General features: G+C 33.9%; 1 protein-coding gene across 3 annotated transcripts in view; it reads left to right on the top strand.

Moving 5' to 3' along the window:
• The window catches only part of LOC106059239 (potassium voltage-gated channel protein Shab-like), a 316,180-nt gene that overhangs the window by 41,799 nt on the left and 254,638 nt on the right, over positions 1-19,743 (top strand). For 2 of the 3 annotated variants that reach the window (XM_056031359.1, XM_056031357.1), the window contains exons 2-3: positions 13,715-14,170; positions 14,935-15,471. In XM_056031359.1, coding sequence (XP_055887334.1) covers positions 15,368-15,471 — 104 coding nt within the window. In that variant the 5' untranslated portion in view covers positions 13,715-14,170; positions 14,935-15,367. The remainder of the gene's footprint in view (positions 1-13,714; positions 14,171-14,934; positions 15,472-19,743) is intronic. The other variant, XM_056031358.1, reaches the window with a different exon arrangement.

Raw genomic sequence — 19,743 nt, 5'->3', positions numbered from 1 at the left:
AATTAAAAGAAAACATTTCTGTTTGTTTATAAAGGCTAATAATGCATTTTGTATGTAAATATCACGCACATTTTTTTTAATGGACTTTCTATGCAGCGATTTTCGTGCAGTAGCGTAACGTCGCTATATGGTCAGGTGCTAAACCAATTCCTTAAACTTTTTTAAAAAATCAGATTTTATTTATTTTTCGTTTAGTGCCCCCATCCGAATAAAAGAAGATTCTTTTTGTGCGTTTTGTCTGTTGGTCAGTCTGTCCGTCACGATTAGATTAAAAAAACTAGAACTCTAAAAGCTATTGAAAATCTGATTTACACTTTAATGTTCCTCCAGTAACATCTCAATAGCTTTAAGTATCTAAAAATTAATTGTTCCGGATTTTTTTGTGCAAAACTAATCAACCCCAACAAATGTTTGTTTGCTCTTCTAATTTATATTACATTCAATTTCCATGCTTAAACGTTGCAAAAACACATTATCAATAATATGTTGTTCCGTTTTTTATGTAAATAGCATATTAATGCTAAATCAAAATCTCTATACTGACTTATATTTCATTAAGTGTAAAAATGTTCCGGATATTGTTTTTATAAACCATGAATTATGCCTAATGATTTTTTGAAATCGCATAAGGCTTTAAAAAAAAGTAATTTACTAGAATTGATTACTGAAAATTACTTTTTAGACATTTAATTTTCTTGTAAAACATAACATAGAAGTTTTGTAATCGATAAAGAAAGTTCCGGATTTTGTTTCTTACAAATCGTCGCCACAAATTTCCGAATTTATTTAAAAATCTACTAACGCCAAATAATTGTTTGAACTCCCTCTTCTAATTAATAAACAAATAATCTTCTCATTTACGAAATAATGTTTTTACGGATTTTTATGAAAAATATTTTAACTCACTACTCTCTTACAGTACATTTAACTTTCTACCTAAAACATTAAAAAATCTAATTATCGTTAATATTATGTTCCGATTTTTAAGGAAAACAGAATCCAAACACCAAAGTAAGGTATGAAAATCTCTCCACGTGGCTGTAGTACATCTAATTTTTATACGAGACCATCCAAAAAAATTAATTAACGGTATTACATTTATCTGAAATTCTCTTTTTCTTTTACTATTTATACAAACATCCGGAACAATCTATTATATAAACTTTTCAATTGTGTTCATACCTACAAATTATTGCGATGTTTTGAAACGTAAAATAAAGGTTAATCAATTTTTAATAACTTTTAGTTGTTTTTTTTTATATCAAGATGACGGACAGACCGACTGACAGACAAAACGCAAAAACAATGCGGCTTTGATCCTTTTTAAATAAATTCTATTAGAACTCAGTGCACCAATGTCTACGAACCCTCGTTAAATATCTCGTGTAAATAAAGACATTTTTTTTTATGGTACCGGTACTAGCCTATTGTGAGGTAATGGAATTTTTTTTCTTTGACGTCATATGAATGGACTCTTTAGATGTAATGTTAAAAGAACGCACTCGGTGCAGCAATGTCTATTAACCCTCGAAAAAATTGCTTGTATTAATGAAAACATATTTTAGTCTAACTAAGCCGTGTGACGTTCTAACTAAGCCGTGTGACGTATTTTTTTTTCCTTTGACGTCACATGGAATGAATTCTTTAAATGAAATGCTAAAAGAACGCACTCGGTGCACCAATGTCTATGAACACTCGAGAAATGGCTCGTGTTGATGAAGGTGATTTTTAGTCTAGCTAGGCCTTGTGACGTAGTGTTTTTTTTCCTTTGACGTCATATGGAATGAATTCTTTAAAAAAAATGCTAAAAGAACGCACTCGGTGCACCAATGTCTATGAACACTCGATAAAAGGCTCGTAATGATGATTGCGATTTCTTTTATAGCTAGGCCGTGTGACGTAGTGTTTTTTTTTCCTTTGACGTCATATGGAATGAATTCTTTAAATGAAATGCTTAAAGAACGCACTCGGTGCACCAAAGTCTATGAACACTCGATAAATGGCTCTTATAGATGAAGGCGATTTTTAGTCTAGCTAGGCCGTGTGACGTAGTGTTTTTTTTTCCCTCTGACGTTATCTATATTATAAAGTAGAATGTGAGGGGTATGTATGTATGTATGTATGTATGTATGTATGTATGTTACTTAAAGACATCAAAACCGCTTGACCAATCTTGATAAAACTAGGCAGTAATGTTCCTTGGGTACCAACTTAGACCGTAGTGTATGTATTGTAGCCCTAAAACAAACTTAAGACCCTCAAAAAAAATAAAGTTGTCCGACTCTATTACAGCTAAAGTATTTTATGGATCTAGGCCATGTCTACAATGTTGACATGAGAAAAGATAGAAAGGATTTAGACCTAGATCTAATTTTAAGAAATACACTTTGCGCAGATAGTTTTTTACTTTGACACTTGAAAATACAAAAGAAGATCCAATAATTTCATTATATAATAAAATTAACCTTCAATTTTGTGTTTCAAAAGCATTTTTTACATTAATTAGTTCCTTATATCTGTGATTACAGATTTCCTGACGAACATTCTTTCATTAGACAATACCGTAATGAATCGCGTACTAAAAATTAATTCGTTTAATTGTTTACTTTATAATCCCATCCCTAGATCTAAAACTCTAATTCAACTCTAAGATGATAAAACTTCTCTTCGCACAGATAGTTTTATACTTTAACACATAAACATATTAATTAAAGTCCATTCATTTCATATTTCGATCAAATAAACATTCAAATTTGGTTTTCTAAAGCTACATTCGTCTACGACAGCTGCGAAGCCAAGTTGAGATAGGCCTAGATCTATATTCATTCATGAATCGCGTACTAAAAATTATTTCGTTTAATTGTTCACTTTATAATACCATCCCTAGATCTAAAACTCTAATCCAACTCTAAGATGATAAAACTTCTCTTCGCACAGATAGTTTTATACTTTAACACATAAATATATTAATTAAAGTCCATTCATTTCATATTTTGATCAAATAAACATTAAAATTTGGTTTTCTAAAGCTACATTCGCTTACGAAAGCTGCGAAGCCGAGTTGAGATAGGCCTAGATCTATATTCATTCATGAATCGCGTACTAAAATTTATTTCGTTTAATTGTTCACTTTATAATCCCATTTATTTAACAAAGCTATCTCTCTTTTCGTTTTTAATAGATAAGAATGTATCGACTTCGGGTAAACCATTTTCGCAAAACTAATTTTATTTTCGTAGCGAAAGAGAAATAACGTGAAAGGATCATTAGCTACGTTTAACATACATCTAAATCCAATCCACTAGATTATTCAAAAGCAAATGTTTTAATTTTAAAAAATGGATTTAAGCCTATTAGCTATTTTGATTTGATAGCTTCATTCACACTATTTTTACATTGACACATTCGCTTTACTTATTACATTATTATTTCGTTTAATTGTTTACAAAACACTCTCAGTGACTATATCGACAGTAATGCGCAAATAAAGACCCGCGGGTCGCGGGTAACATATGTCTAGTATGGAATAAATTCTTCAAACGAAATGAAAAAAGAACTCGGCATAGTAATGTTTATTAAGCCTCGTTATGTGATTCGCGTTTAAAAAAGGAATGATATCTTGATTTAGATCTAATCTAGATTTTTTAAACTAGATCTAGATTTTTATTACAGTATATCTAGATCTGGATTTATATTCTAATTAAAATTATTTTAGAGTCTAGATCTAGATTTCTAGATCTAGTTTAGACTAAAATAGACTAGATTAAGATGTAGAATTTCAATTTCTAAACTTAAAGAGTAAAAAAAAGTGTAGATTTTCATTTCCAAACGTTTTGATCAATATTGTAATGTTTTAATATACTAAAACTAATCTACTATTTTTTATTAAATTTAAATTTAAATTTACGGCAAATGAATCTTTGAAACATTATTACTTTTGACCATCGGATGGCTGCCTGGTCGTGCGGTTTGCGCGCTGGACTGTCGTTCAGATTTATGGATGGCCCAGGGTTCAAACCCTGCCCGCTCCCATCCCCCGTCGTCCTGCGGGAGGTTTGGACTAGGAAGTAATTATCTTCAACTCTAAAGGAACATCCGAAACGTGTAAAACATTTTACATCAAAATTAAATCCCCTCTTGAATATTATTTGCGAATATGCAGATCCGACAGTGATCCGACTTCGACGGGGGCCGCCTCTGAGTTTGTGTAACACAAACTCTCTTTGTAATCTTGTTTATCAAGCCTTCATTTTTTTAAAGTTTTAAATTGTAGGATGGGGCATTGGGCGACTGCGCTATTTATTCTGTTAAGCTGGACCTGACGTTAAATCTAAATAACTTCAAATCACTTTCTACTGTCCCTCAAATCTAGTCATGAAAACAGATGGAGTAATACTTCCCAATCAAATTTTTTAAAATGCATACCAACATCTTACATTTTAAATAAATATACCAACAGCGTACACTTTCAATACATATACCAACAGCTTACATTTTCAATAAATATACCAACATCTTACATTTTCAATACATATACCAACATCTTACATTTTCAATACGTATACCAACAGCTTACACTTTCAATACATATACCAACAGCTTACATTTTCAATACATATACCAACATCTTACATTTTCAATACATATACCAACATCTTACATTTTCAATACGTATACCAACAGCTTACACTTTCAATACATATACCAACAGCTTACATTTTCAATACATATACCAACAGCTTACATTTTCAATACGTATACCAACAGCTTACATTTTCAATACGTATACCAACAGCTTACACTTTCAATACATATACCAACAGCTTTCTAGCAGATGGTTGGTTAACAAAGTCTATAGAACATCGTGCTATTAACGTGAATGTCGTGGGTTCGCGCCCTATAATCAGCATTTGTATTTCTTTATTTTTCAATGATAAATAAAATATGACTATTTAGTTTACTGTTATTTAAACATACAGTAGGAATTGATTGAAGAATCAATGTATAGTACTTGTAGGAACAATCATATTACAGAAAGCTGTTGGTATGCATTGAGAGACAAAATTGGGTTGGGAAGAATTACTTCATCTTTTAAAAACTTTTCTAGATTAGTTTGACCATTAAGCTCTCATGTTTATGTTTGTAATGTTATCACAGCGCCTTAAGTCTACATTTTGTTTGTTAACAGTGCTCTATACATTAAATTATTATTATTATTATTATTATTATTATGTCAAAACTGGACTCGAAACATAATGATGCAAATAGAATACAACGTGAACATTTCAAAACAGACAGACAAACAAACAAACAAGCAGACGAAATTAGGATTTGAGTGTTTTCATGAGGTAGGCTCTAAGTACTAATTTCCATTCATTTCATTCTAACTAAAGAAAAAAATACGCGCCTATTGTCGTGCATTAAACTCGAATACCCACAGAAGTCTGATGATATCGACATTACTTTTAAAAGAATTAGAATTGTCTAATAACAGAAGCTAATGAAGTTTTCAGTTACACAAATATACAAATACAGGCTTATAAAAAAAACATTGTTTTCGTCTATCTATTGCAAGTAAAATGTCAGTAAAGATACAAACAGAAAGGAAGAATAGGCGATGATGAAGGGGCTTCCCATTCTTTATGTTTTCTTCCTCCAAGTTCCCTTCAGTTCCCTGGAGGAAGACTTGTTCCGGACATTCTCATCCATTCCAATGTGAAATGTTACGGAGCTGACAACGCTGGCTGAAGAATAGGACAGTATCTGTAAGATCTTAAGGCCTACAAAAATGACTAGAGTTGTGTCTGACATCACGTGATGTGTTTATCACTGTTGTAATATGTTTACTGCTTAGTGACGTGTTTATTACTGACGTGTTTACTGCTTAGTGACGTGTTTATTACTGATGTGTTTACTGCTTAGTGACGTGTTTATTACTGATGTGTTTACCGCTGATTGATGTGTTTAACTTCTAACGTGTAAACCATTTTTAATGTGTTTACTATTGTCTGATGTGATTAGCACTGTCTGATGTGTTTACTGCTCTGTGATGTGATTAGCACTGTCTGATGTGTTTACTGCTCTGTGATGTGTTTAGCACTGTCTAATGTGTTTACTGCTCTGTAATGTGTTTAGCACTGTCTGATGTGTTTACTGCTCTGTGATGTGTTTAGCAATATTTGATGTGTTTACTGCTCTGTGATGTGATTAGCACTGTCTGATGTGTTTACTGCTCTGTGATGTGATTAGCACTGTCTGATGTGTTTACTGCTCTGTGATGTGTTTAGCACTATCTGATGTGTTTACTGCTCTGTGATGTGATTTGCACTGTCTGATGTGTTTACTGCTCTGTGATGTCTTTAGCACTGTCTGATGTGTTTACTGCTCAGTGATGTGTTTAGCAATATTTGATGTGTTTACTGCTCTGTGATGTGTTTAGCACTGTCTGATGTGTTTACTGCTCTGTGATGTGATTAGCACTGTCTGATGTGTTTACTGCTCTGTGATGTGATTAGCACTGTCTGATGTGTTTACTGCTCTGTGATGTGTTTAGCAATGTCTGATGTGTTTACTGCTCTGTGATGTGTTTAGCACTGTCTGATGTGTTTACTGCTCTGTGATGTGTTTAGCAATGCCTGATGTGTTTACTACTCTGTGATGTGTTTAGCAATGTCTGATGTGTTTACTGCTCTGTGATGTGTTTAGCAATGTCTGATGTGTTTACTTCTCTGTGATGTGTTTAGCACTGTCTGATGTGTTTACTGCTCTGTGATGTGATTAGCACTGTCTGATGTGTTTACTGCTCTGTGATGTGATTTGCACTGTCTGATGTGTTTACTGCTCTGTGATGTGATTTGCACTGCCTGATGTGTTTACTGCTCTGTGATGTCTTTAGCACTGTCTGATGTGTTTACTGCTCTGTGATGTGATTAGCAATGTCTGATGTGTTTACTGCTCTGTGATGTGTTTAGCAATGTCTGATGTGTTTACTGCTCTGTGATGTGTTTAGCACTGCCTGATGTGTTTAGTGCTCTGTGATGTGATTAGCACTGTCTGATGTGTTTACTGCTCTGTGATGTGATTAACACTGTCTGATGTGTTTACTGCTCTGTGATGTGATTAGCACTATCTGATGTGTTTTCCACTTCTAATGTGTATGATCGAATTTGAATTAATATCAATGTGCTAAACGTCATTTCGTCTTATATAAGTTAGGCGGCGGATTTATAAATCTAGATTTAGTATTCATGCACATCTAGTTCTTATTCAGGAGTTCTACAGAATCTGCATTTCATATAGTCTTTTTTTTTCTCCACCCACCCACACACACACACACACATATACACACACACATGTTCTCGAAAAAAAATATCAATTTGCTTTTATCAGTTCCCTTTTGAAAGTGTCTTCAATGGCCAGATACGCACCAATGAATTATTGATTTTGTTTTCATAAGCTTTGTACTTACGCATTCGCTGCAATTCCCTTTTTTTAGGCAAAAGGAAAGAAAATATGCTTTAAAAATACTGACGTTTATTTTGTGTTATTATACATTTATATTTATGCATTATATATAGAGTGGGTCTTTTGGGGAAATCCAGAAATGTACTAGAAAGATTGCGTTTTTTTTTTTTTTTTTTTTTTTGCAAATTGCGGCGTTCTGGCTGAGAATCTGTCAAAATAGTTTTTTAGCAAGCACCTATGAGGTAAAAGGAACCTGTTTAAGAAATTTCATGCGAATCCGTACGACAGTTGATTAGACCTCTTGAGACATAGGTACATAATCAATCAGTGATATTTTGCACTTTGTTATGTACTAGTTTAGAGAGTAGGTTAGTTTTGTTAGACAAATATATTGGGTACTATTTTTAGCGACGGTAGAAGTAGTGACGTAGTGAGACAGACAAATGACGCAGTAGACTAGGCGAACAAGCAGAGCAACATGGCGATAGTATAGAAGTAGGTTGTTACAGATGATAGTGAGATAAGTAGCGGCATATATGAAGACTAAACGGACTTTCCGGTTATAAATAAATGTGTCATTTGCAACAGTAAAAGTCGTTATCAAGTGTATTATTAACATATTAACATCTGTGGCTAATGAGAAGTAAGGATGGCTGCCTGGTCGTGCGGTTTGCGCGCTGGACTGTCGTTCAGATTTATCGACGGTCGAGGGTTCAAACCCTGCCCGCTCCCATCCCCCGTCGTCCTGCGGGAGGTTTGGACTTGGAAGTAAACTATCTTCAACTCTGAAGGGACATCCGAAACATGTAAAACAAACATTTTACAAGTAATTAATGAGATAGAAGTGAAGCCAGATAAAATAGTAGCCCACAACAACTTATAATATAGATTAAAAAAAGATATTTATCAAGATTCGGTTTGAAAGCTCTATAGGTAAACATACCTTACCTTTAATCACTGAAAGAGTTGCAAACATGACAGCTTGGCATCTGGACATGTATTTCGAATAATGTTAGGTCCTTACGACAAACTCCAAAGAACTATAAATCTCGCCTTTCGTTAACTAGACATCCCCCAACTTGCTCATGCTCTAATAGCATTAGGGAAGAAGGAGCTTTTGTAAAAATTTGTCCTAGCAAATGGAACAAGAAATGTGCCTTTATCTTTATGTTTTCCTGAGTATTTTATTAGGTTTTGTTTTCGTCTCTAAAGATTTGTATATAAGATAAGATAAGATTATAGCTTGATGTTATATATGTAATTGCTACTTAACTCTTTATTCTTCTACCCTGAAGGGTCTATAAATTTAATGATTTTACTAAAGGTGTCATTTTAATCAAATAATAACAATATTTGGACAGAAGTATTCAGAATGGCTGATGTCAACAAGTCAATGATCCCCCACACAGTCTTACATATATCTGCATATAGGTATTCACAAATAACAGTTGACTAAACTCAAACAGCCATTTCTTCCTCTCATTATTAGATTTTTGATCTTCCAAACCCTCTTCCCACTCCCTACCTCTTATGCTTGTTAATATATTCACACAAACATATTTTAAAATTATTTCAAGCATGCCAACCGTTACTGACATTTCTTGGAGTGGATCCTATGTGTAATGTCACTGACCTCTAAAACTAATCAACTTATTCAGTGAAAGTTAGGTCCAAAAGGTTATCAAAATGAAAGAACCTAAAAATATAGTAACACATTCAACGGATTTATATCAAACACAGCGCAAAGATTTTAAACGATGCTTTGCAATGATTTGAATTTATTTCTTCTTTCCAACTTTTTTTTAGCAATCAAATCGAGGCCTAAAAAATCTTTTGTCATGTGTCATGCGCTAAGTGCACCGATCAATGGCTGGTAATCTCTTGAACACGAGACACATTTGAACAGCTTCACTTCCAACGTTTTATTGTCTGAGATTTATAGCAAGTCTTCACTGAGGCTCTTGAGATCCAGTCTATGAGTCAACCAAGGAAACAGGCCGCCCCGTGTTTGGTGATGCAGATCAATGTATAGTACAGCGTAAAAACATCCCACGCACAAACTACAAAACCCATACAAACTCACACCCATATACACTCACACTAACACAAAATCAAAACTCACACACCCAACAAACTAAAAACTCTCACAAAAACATACAACTCATAATTCACACAAATTCACACCCACACAACTCACACCATTTCATAAACAAACTTTGGCTCTTTTAAAAATAGAGCATTTTTGTATCCCCTTATCTACAAGATTCTCTTATTTCTTAGTCTGTTGGACCTAACCACACGTGACCACACGTGACCTGACAGCCGTCTTTCTCTATTCCTCTCTACATTCTGTCACAGCTTTGAAAAATGAATATAGGAAATTAATTTTAATTAATTGAAAATACATAGATAGACTAATAGATTTTGGCCATAACAAATGACTTTTATGACTACACATAAATGACTATACCTATAAGACAATGCCACTACGACCGACCTGTATGAATATACCAATATAACAATACCAATATGCACAAATTGTAAGACAAATTTCCATATTTCCTTATTATTATTATTATTATATCTATATAACTATATTTATAGGACTATATTTAAAATACGATACCAATATGACTTTAAAATATATGACAATACCTATGTCTTCATCTGTCTCTTTGTTGGACCATTGGGGCACCACACATGAATGAGTCTCTTTCATTCCTTATTTCTTTCTGTCTGTTGACATTCCATCTCTTTCTTTCTATATGACTTAACCTCTTTCCTCTTTCCCTATACTATATCTATCTGACTTAACCTCTTTCCCTATACTATATCTATGACTTAACATCTTTCGCTTAACTATATCTATATGACATGACCTCTTTCCTCTTTTTTTCCTCTATTCCTATACTATATCTATATGACTTAACCTCTTTCCTTCTTTCCCTATACTATATCTATATGACTTAACCTCTTTCCCTCTTTCCCTATACTATATCTATATGACTTAACCTCTTTCCTTCTTTCCCTATACTATATCTATATGACTTAACCTCTATGTCGAATACGTTTTGATCAGGTCTAGAAATAATAGCCTGGACAATTATTTCTTTCTGCTGGTTGTCAAGAGGAGACAAACTAAAGACTTGTCTGGTCCAGTTTGATTATCCCCCAAGTCAAGGACCCTCGACATTCAAAGAGTAGGGTTGGGCGCTAATGGTCCGGTCACAATTACAAGAGAGGTTCTAGAAACAAACACAATAATCCTCCCCACCCCCACGCGCTCTGGTTTGTGACCGGACGCGGTGAGTCAACACCATTGGCTATATTTCAATTAGTCCGATCTATCCTTTCGGCTGTTTCATCAGAATTAACCAAATCTCTGAAGCATGGTCGCCAGTTAAGCGAGAAAATTGCTTTCATTTTAGTTTTGTATTATTTATTTGAAGTATGTAATTGAGAGAAAGAAAAGGCGAAACTTAATTGGAAGAGTTGAGACGAGGCAAGACAGAGGCAAGACAGAGGCAAGACAGAGGCAAGACAGAGGCAAGACAGAGGCAAGACAGAGGCAAGACAGAGGCAAGACAGAGGCAAGACAGAGGCAAGACAAAAATAAAACATAGAGGAAAAAATAGAGAAGACAGAGAGAAGACAGAGAAAGAAAGAGATGGAAGACTAAAAAAAGACAGACAAAAGACAGAAAGAATCAGATAGACGATAGAGAGCCAATAGAAGACAGACAGAACGATTGAAGAAAAACACATTGAGATTATTTTGAAAAGAAAGTATCCAATGACTTTTTAGTAAATTTCAATCAAACAAATATTTTAATCCATAAGCAAATCACTCAAACTAAATTAGAGTAATCAGAAGAACAACTAGAACCAAATTGAACTATCCAAATACATCAAAGTTAGTCTAAAATATAACGAGATGTTTATTTCCAGATCTTCCTGTTTAAAATACTGTTAGAGAAATCTAGCATCTCAAATTGTCACAAAGTGATACGAAGATTTCCCGAATAAAAAATGCCAACTCTATTGCAACATGTTCATGTCCAATATATTCCTTTTGATGTGCCCTTCAGTTTAAAAAAAAAACATAAATTAAAATCGTATTACAAGGATAATGAAGTAGATTCTATTGACATGTATATTTCACCCATATAAAATATATATTCCATTAAACTGTTTCAGGTCTATGAAATGTAGTCCTTTTTTTTTTTTGACTGTATGATGTTTCAGGTGTATAAAATGCCTTAATGACAGTGACATAATTCATTCACTAATATCCTTGGCAACAGAAACTGGTCCAATTTCCTGAAGATCTCGTCCAATAAGACATAAGTCTTCTTCGCTGTCTGTGTCTTGTCAAGACAGATTTTTCTCCAACACTCCCACTCTTTTCCACCCCTCCTCCTCCTTTTCTCGTACCCGTCTGCCCCCCGTTTCTTCATGCTAAATGAATCTCAATCAAATTGTAGTGGTCGGCACTGGACAAGCGACGGACAAGAATAATTTCAAGGTCTTGGGTTAAGCAGTGGTCATCTTACTGTTAGTCATAGGAGAGTCGAGGAGGAATTACGGTTTGGTTTTGTGTGGACAAATCAAACACACTTTTCAGTCTTCAGTGACTTGGTGAATTATAAGCTACTACAACCTGACATTCTATCACTATATTAGTACTGTTTGGTCTAATGTCCTCTTTCAAACAAGAAATAGCTGACAAAAATGTACAGAAATTATAATATATTTAGCATTCGTAAATTAATATGATATAGTTGTATGAATTTAATTGAATATATCGTGCAGAGCTCTGGGCTAAACTATTGTTATTTTTGTCTGCGTCACAACACTATGTCATCCACCGTTTTATTCTATGAGAGTGATTGTATTCGTTCAAGGGGACAAGAGCTAATGAATGAATGTATGCAGCCAATTCTATTGACTTATGGATAGATCGAGCAATAAATTCTAGTTTATTCATTGCATCATTAGGTCCACGCTTTTTGTTTTTATTAGAAGAGATTCTTCCGAAATCATAAATATGACTCAAAATGAACACGAATAACTGTAAACTCCGGTTTCTCCAAATAAACCATGAGACTGACGACTGCTTTAACAAGCACAGAAACGAAAGGGCAGAAAAAAGAACAAAGTATTAGTGCTCTTAAATAAGAAATTAGAAGCTGATAATGTTTGTGATGAAATGTCAGGAAATCAAAGGCTCCGCAACTGCTAGTGTCAATAACAATTCTCAGACAAATTGACTTTTCACAGAAGTGCGCTAATATTCGCCAATTATGCCTACACTAGAGCATGAATCTTATGTTAAAAAAAGGCATTAAAATAGCATTGATACACATGACAAGTATTCAAACAAGTGATTTCCAAACGTATCTTGTGTAACACCTTTAATCGTATTTTTCCACTTTATTACAATCCAGGACAGAAAACACAATTTAAAATATCATTTATATATTACAAGCAACTGCTAGTGTCAATAACAATTCTCAGACAAATTGACTTTTCACAGAAGTGCGCTAATATTCGCCAATTATGCCTACACTAGAGCATGAATCTTATGTTAAAAAAAGGCATTAAAATAGCATTGATACACATGACAAGTATTCAAACAAGTGATTTCCAAACGTATCTTGTGTAACACCTTTAATCGTATTTTTCCACTTTATTACAATCCAGGACAGAAAACACAATTTAAAATATCATTTATATATTACACAATAATCCAACGTACAAATACACAAAATGAAACCTACTAGAATACACAAAAAGAAGCCTCTACTAGAATACACCAAATGAATTCGGAAAACATTTTACGTTTCCCATTTGCTAAGGACACACTCACATCAGAGATTTTTCTCTCCTAGTGTATCTCGAGCGTAGATTGCCTGATCGACCAGATGACCCGAAGACGCAGTAAAGTTTAAATATCTATGAATATAAACAACCAAATAAAGACTCAGATAAACGCTCGTCAAAATAGTCTGCTCTTTTGTCTGTAATTTATAAGATAATGTAGACACATAGTCATTTTATTTGGAAAGACAAGGAGCTTTCTGTGATTCATTTCTTTACTGTTAAAACTGTATTACACGATTTCTTTGAGATATCTGTTGTAACACACGTTTTAATTAAACCGGGAACTATGTCACATGACTAACACAAATTTAACTTAAAGAAAAAAAACTTCTTACCTTTGATATCTGTTTTTTTTTGTTTCCTTTCAGAAGCCACGATTGGATTGATGTCACTGACACTACGTCCACATCCATTGTGTCATAGATTGAAGGACGATGTTACTGGAAACAAAGGCTGCACTACGGAGAGTATCTCTGGTTCTTAAAAGAGATGCAATGAACCTTGAGACCTTGACCAGGATGACATTAGGGACACGATATTCTTTATGTTAAGTACCTTTATTGCCAAGCTTCTATCAACTCACTCTGTCTATCTGTAAAAAGTTGTTCCAAGTTATTTCTTCCTTACCCAATCTCGGATCAAGTGGAAATTTCAACCAATTATTTCTTCGGGAATGAAAGTGAAATAAATCGTACTTGACAGATGTGGTGGAATAAACTGAGTTAGTCCTCTTCAGGAGGCTTGAGCACTGGGTGAATTAAAAAAAAAGATCTTTATAAAAGCTATTAAAGTAACATCCACACAGACAGTGATAGGGTCATAACGTATTGAGAAATCTAGAAGCATGAATTAGCGCTAAACAAAACCAATTGGTTAAAAATAATTCTAATCGCACAAATTTATTATTGTTACAAATTTAATCACGTGGCTGATCCAAACTAATCGAGACAATTACACTCAAAATACGATTTCTTTTAAAATGTATTTTTTAATATTTTTTTTTGTTTAAATTTCAAGATTAATTGCACCTTTTTATCCATCTTACAAGTTTAGGACTTAATAATGTACAGAAATATTCATGTCTCTTTGTATTACTTTTTGAACACTGGCTCCATGACTTGTCCTTTTAACTACATAGTGCTACACATTAACAATAGTGTATTGGTAGGAGTTAAAGAAATACAAAAAACTACATCTTGACTCAAACTTTTCGTTCAGTCCGTAGAGTATTTCAAAGCTAAGTCAACATTGTTTCAATCAACAATGTTTCAGACCTATAAGAACCTTAGTATTATATTACAATGTCACACTACCTTCACTTTCCTCAAACAACATTAGGTTTTACAATGTCACACTACCTTCACTTTCCTCAAACAACATTAGGTTTTAAGTAACGAGGGCAAAGGTCTTAGTATTCTAGTAAAAATTTGTCTCCACAAGAATTAGAATTAGGGGCCTTCAATTATGTCAAACACATTAAACAGTTTTTAATAAAATGAATTTTTTTTTATTGTTTACAATTAAACAATTGTTTCGGACATTTCTTACAAACATCATTACATCATATCTCTCATTTTTAATATTGCAGATGACACGTCACAATTGTGTAGCCTCAAGAGATTGCTCATGTTTCATTTTCCTTGTCACGGACTAACTGTTCTGCATATGTTTTGTGTGAGTGTGTTGCTCCGTCATCTCCATTGTACTACGGAGTACCAGAGTCTGGATACTTACTAATGGATAACACGGGCTGCATCCACTCCACACGTGAGCAGTGTGTCACGCAAGGCCCTAGTTGCCTCAATGCGCTCACTACTCGACCAGTTTTTCGTTAGTCTTCGCCTTATTCACTCATTGCTGCCGTTACTGCCAGTGACGTCATGACAGAAGCTCTACCTCGTTCATTCTAGCATCTTGGAGACTTGTTCCAGGGCTTCAGAGTCCGGTGGACGTTGACCTTTAACCCTTTCGCCTTCGTATAGGAGCTGAAAGGTCTGTGCAAAGAGGTTGTGACCTGTCAGATGGCCACTATGATCAAACACCCTGACAAGGCCCATGCTATGCTGTTGGAGAACCTGCGAGTAATATCGGAGTACAGGCGTAGGTCCCTGGCTGAGAACTACAGGTAAGTTTGGACCATTCTCACCTTATAGTAATGACCAACAAGAATGTTACAAGAACCTTCCGTAACGATGAATAGACACAATTTATGGTGATAATGTACACAGACATCGACTAGATCCTTGACCTCTGCTCTAATTAATGCCAATAAAAAGATAATGAATGTAACGAGTAGTCGGCTATTAACACAAATCAAAATATTTAAAACATTTTCAGGACATTCCAAATGTTTTAGTACAACCTTTTGATTGCATTTTGGTAAACATTCAGAAAGCATTAGCACAGGTCTCTTTGGACACTTTCACAACTTTTGGACGTAAATAATTCCATTTTATGATATTTCTAATTCCATTTTATGATATTTCTAATTCCACTTTATGATATTTCTAATTACACTTTATGATATTTCTAATTACACTTTATGATATTTCTAATTACACTTTATGATATTTCTAATTACACTTTATGATATTTCTAATTACACTTTATGATATTTCTAATTCCATTTTAATTAAGATATTACTTATTACACTTTATGTTATGAGTTAACTTTATTTTTCACATAAGCCCTAAACAAATATGTTTTTAATATTTCCTTTAGTTGTTAGAAACAGAACTTAGTCAAATTAAAAGCAAATGCGATAGCTGATTGCTGCCAATTAGTCTTACCTATACATTTAGTAAACTAAGTTGACTCAACTTGTAAAACTGAAAGTGAACTTGATTGATCTTTACAGAAAGACAAAATGTTTAAACCACGTGATACTCAATTATTATTATGCATGAACTTAGCTTCATATGTCATCTCTGTAGTAGTACTTGAATTTTAAGACGGTTATTTTTTTTTTTCAAAGAAGGAACATTGATGAATGTAAAACTCTTTGAACACAGCTTGCATAGTTCTTCGAAAGTATCTAGACGGATTGCCTGATTTCTGTAGTGTAGTGAAGGGAAGCAACTGTACAGAACCAGAGCTAGAAGTTTGACTTTAGTTCTTGCAGTGTTTTAAGATATCCATTTTGAAAGATTCTTTATTTATTCATTGTAATGCGCTTTCGAAAAATTATACTTTATAATTACATTTAATTTTCTTTAATTATGTTTTATATATAAAAAAAAAACAACTAAAGTACTTTGTGCTGAGGATTCTGCATTTTGCGATTTCATAAATTGTATGTACAAATTTTAGATTTATTTAAAAGTATAAGTAATATATATATATATATATATATATATATATATATATATCTTTATAGTGGGTGATGAAGTTCCCACATAGTGACCTACTTTAGAGGTTAGACCTAGAAATTAATAGTTAAATTCATCTTGAACTATTAAAGGTAATGAGCCAGTCTGAAAATTCTGCCATTTTTATTTAGTTCAAATTGCAGTGTATTGCTAAGAAAGTAATTCAGAACCCGACACAAAAGTGTATTCTGTAAAAGTGTATTCTGTAAAAGTGTATTCTGTGTCCATGACACGACAAGGTTTTACCGTGAGGAGAAGCTGAACATTTGACAGTTGCATAGATCAAACGTGGAAAGCAATTTGTAGCAGAGATTACTTTTTATTTCAACACAAATCCAAGTAATTTGGTCTGGATAACAAATCAATATTGTCCGTCTATATCAACATTCGACAATAAAACATTTTATTTTAAAAACAATCCTTACCAAGATTTTGTTTCCTTTGACATGCTCTTGGCCGAGATTTTATTTCTGATTGGTTTTCGTATTTCCTATTTAAAAAAGTATGGTGAGAAAAATGGTTAAAATTTTATTCGCTTTGATGATTCCTATACATCTTATCTTATATCTTAGTGAAGTCATCAATCATTTCGGAAGTGTCTATAACATTGAATCGCTATTTTAATTCAAGCTTGAATATATCACATTTTCTTGTCGATGTGTACCACGAACTCTATTTGACTTTAACAAAATATGTCCCACGGTTACTTAAGTTTTTTTTTTGTTTTTTTACTTTGTGAATCTGAAGTGTGCATGCTGCTCCTCCTTGGTGGTCTAAGATTGTATTTCCTAGGAACTCGTCCAATCTTAGCTTTCATAAATCCGAATAGATTTAGGAGCACGGACACGGGCAGTTTGGACCTTGTAGCCTTAAGTTTCTTCACTTGTCATTCTACTTTGCTGTTGGTGATTCTCTTCATCTCGTAATCAGAAACACGCCTGGCAACACGACATGAGAAGCAATCATGGGCTAGTTTTTCCCAGTCATTGTTTGAGCGAAATCTTGAAGATATCTTTGAATTTCTGGTTTTGAGCCACTTTAGGACGCCTTCCATTACACAGCTCCTCGTTTAAAATGTCAACAAGCAGACATACAAACAAGAAGTCCAGCCCATAAGTGACCCAGCTTTTGTTTGAAATAAATATTACCACTTAACTAAAACAAGTCTGTCTAGAACTGCGTTTATGCGTCGCAATATACATTATCATTATTTTCATATTGAGTAACAGGCAACAGAAATATGAGCTGTGTCTGGACTATTTTTTATATTTCCTAGTTTCAAACTCGAGTCCCGCCCACCTTCATTAGTGTAGCCAAGCAGTTTTTGTACCTTTAACCATACGCCTCATATACATTGACAAATGACTCAAGAGAAAGCCGACTTGTTTACCGTCTCCTAAATGAAAGAAATAAATAAATAAAACTGATAAGGCTGGTACAATTTCGCTGTTGGCATAAACTACCAAGCCATAAATCTAGTGCGCAAGTCTGAAACACATAAACCATAGCAGTAATCAATGATCCCTGAAACATGAACGACCGACAGCGCAAACCATTCCAACCTGACCACATAAACGGCCATCACTAAATACAGCTCAAGCGTAGAGTATAATCAAACTGGATTGGTTTCGTCCAGAGGGGACCAGTAGGTCATTAAGCATGAAACCAATCCTAATTGGAGCATGAGAAATAGACGAGAGTAATTCAAGGCTCTTCTTATGCTTTGTTGTATTTGTTTTTAATTGAAGAGTATTTACTGATACGAGTTTTCTTTTCTTTTTAGTTGGACGAGTCAACGGTTTTATTTTGGTATAGTTTCTGCCTCTAAAATTTAAACGAAAAAAGAAACAACACACTGTTACGATATCAACTTGTATTTTTATAGTTGTAGCTCGGCCTGATTCCATGAGTTCTGATATTGGGTACAATTAAAACGTTAGCCAAGTTGGATTATTGGCAGCTAAGATTTTAGGGTTAGTGAGGTGTGCAATAATAAACAGTGTATATGAAGTATTGATCATATTGGTATTTGAAATGGTTTATTATATTTTGTTTTCGTACTTTTTAGCCAAATGTCGAATACAATTTCTTGGATCTTTCGCTGTTTTTTTTTTAGCAAAAAAAATATTTTTTTTTAGAAATTTAGTTGGCAACAGTGCTATTTGAGTAGAGCATCCTTGACATTATTTAGTCTATCTCTATACCTATATATTGTATTTCCGAATCTCTCAGGATCTTCCTTTTTTAAATGTTTCTTACTTTCTTCTTTAGGTTTTCTTTTGAAATATTTTCCTCCACATTACTTCATATCGCTTTCTCTTCTCTTTCAATGCTACTGTATTTGATGGCGCTTACAAATGGAATTGTAGCGAAAAAACAAACTACATTTCAAGTTTCTTGTGAAAACCCCAATATCGGGCATACTGGCATGACAATGTGATAAATCGTTTAAATTAACCAAGATGCCACAAGTACAAATGTCATGTAGTGTATTCTAGATCAAGTAGAAACTCGGATTAGTGACATACAAAAACCTTATTGAATCCGCACATATGTAGAAAGTATTGGTACTTTTTCAAGAGTAGTTGAGGTTATTGATTATAATGCAGTCTTCTGGATGATCTTACAAACCTTTGGTTCAGTCTGCTTTAGTTGGGGAAAGTCAAGGCGGTTTGTCGTTGTGCTGGCCACATGATACTCTGATCGTTAACCGTTAGCCAAAGAAACAGAAGACCTTAACATCATCTGCCCAATAGATCACAAGGTTTGAAAGGGGAAAGTTATTTTACTTCACAAACGGGAGGTCTTAGAAAATTTGATTCCGCAGTGCTAAAAGTCAAATAACTTGTAAAAAGAAATTACTTATCAATAATTACTTCATTCTGTACTTCGTACACGAGATACACTAAACAACAACTAGCTCTACATCTCACTAATTGAACATTGAACATTGCGATTTGTAAAATCTGCCGTTCTGCCATTAGTTGACTTCCTTACAAATACTAGACTTATTATTTTATTGCAACAT

The sequence above is a fragment of the Biomphalaria glabrata genome, chromosome 5 (assembly GCF_947242115.1).
Source record: "Biomphalaria glabrata chromosome 5, xgBioGlab47.1, whole genome shotgun sequence".
Taxonomy (NCBI): Eukaryota; Metazoa; Mollusca; class Gastropoda; family Planorbidae; genus Biomphalaria; species Biomphalaria glabrata.
This window is presented reverse-complemented; position numbering and strand designations above follow the sequence as displayed.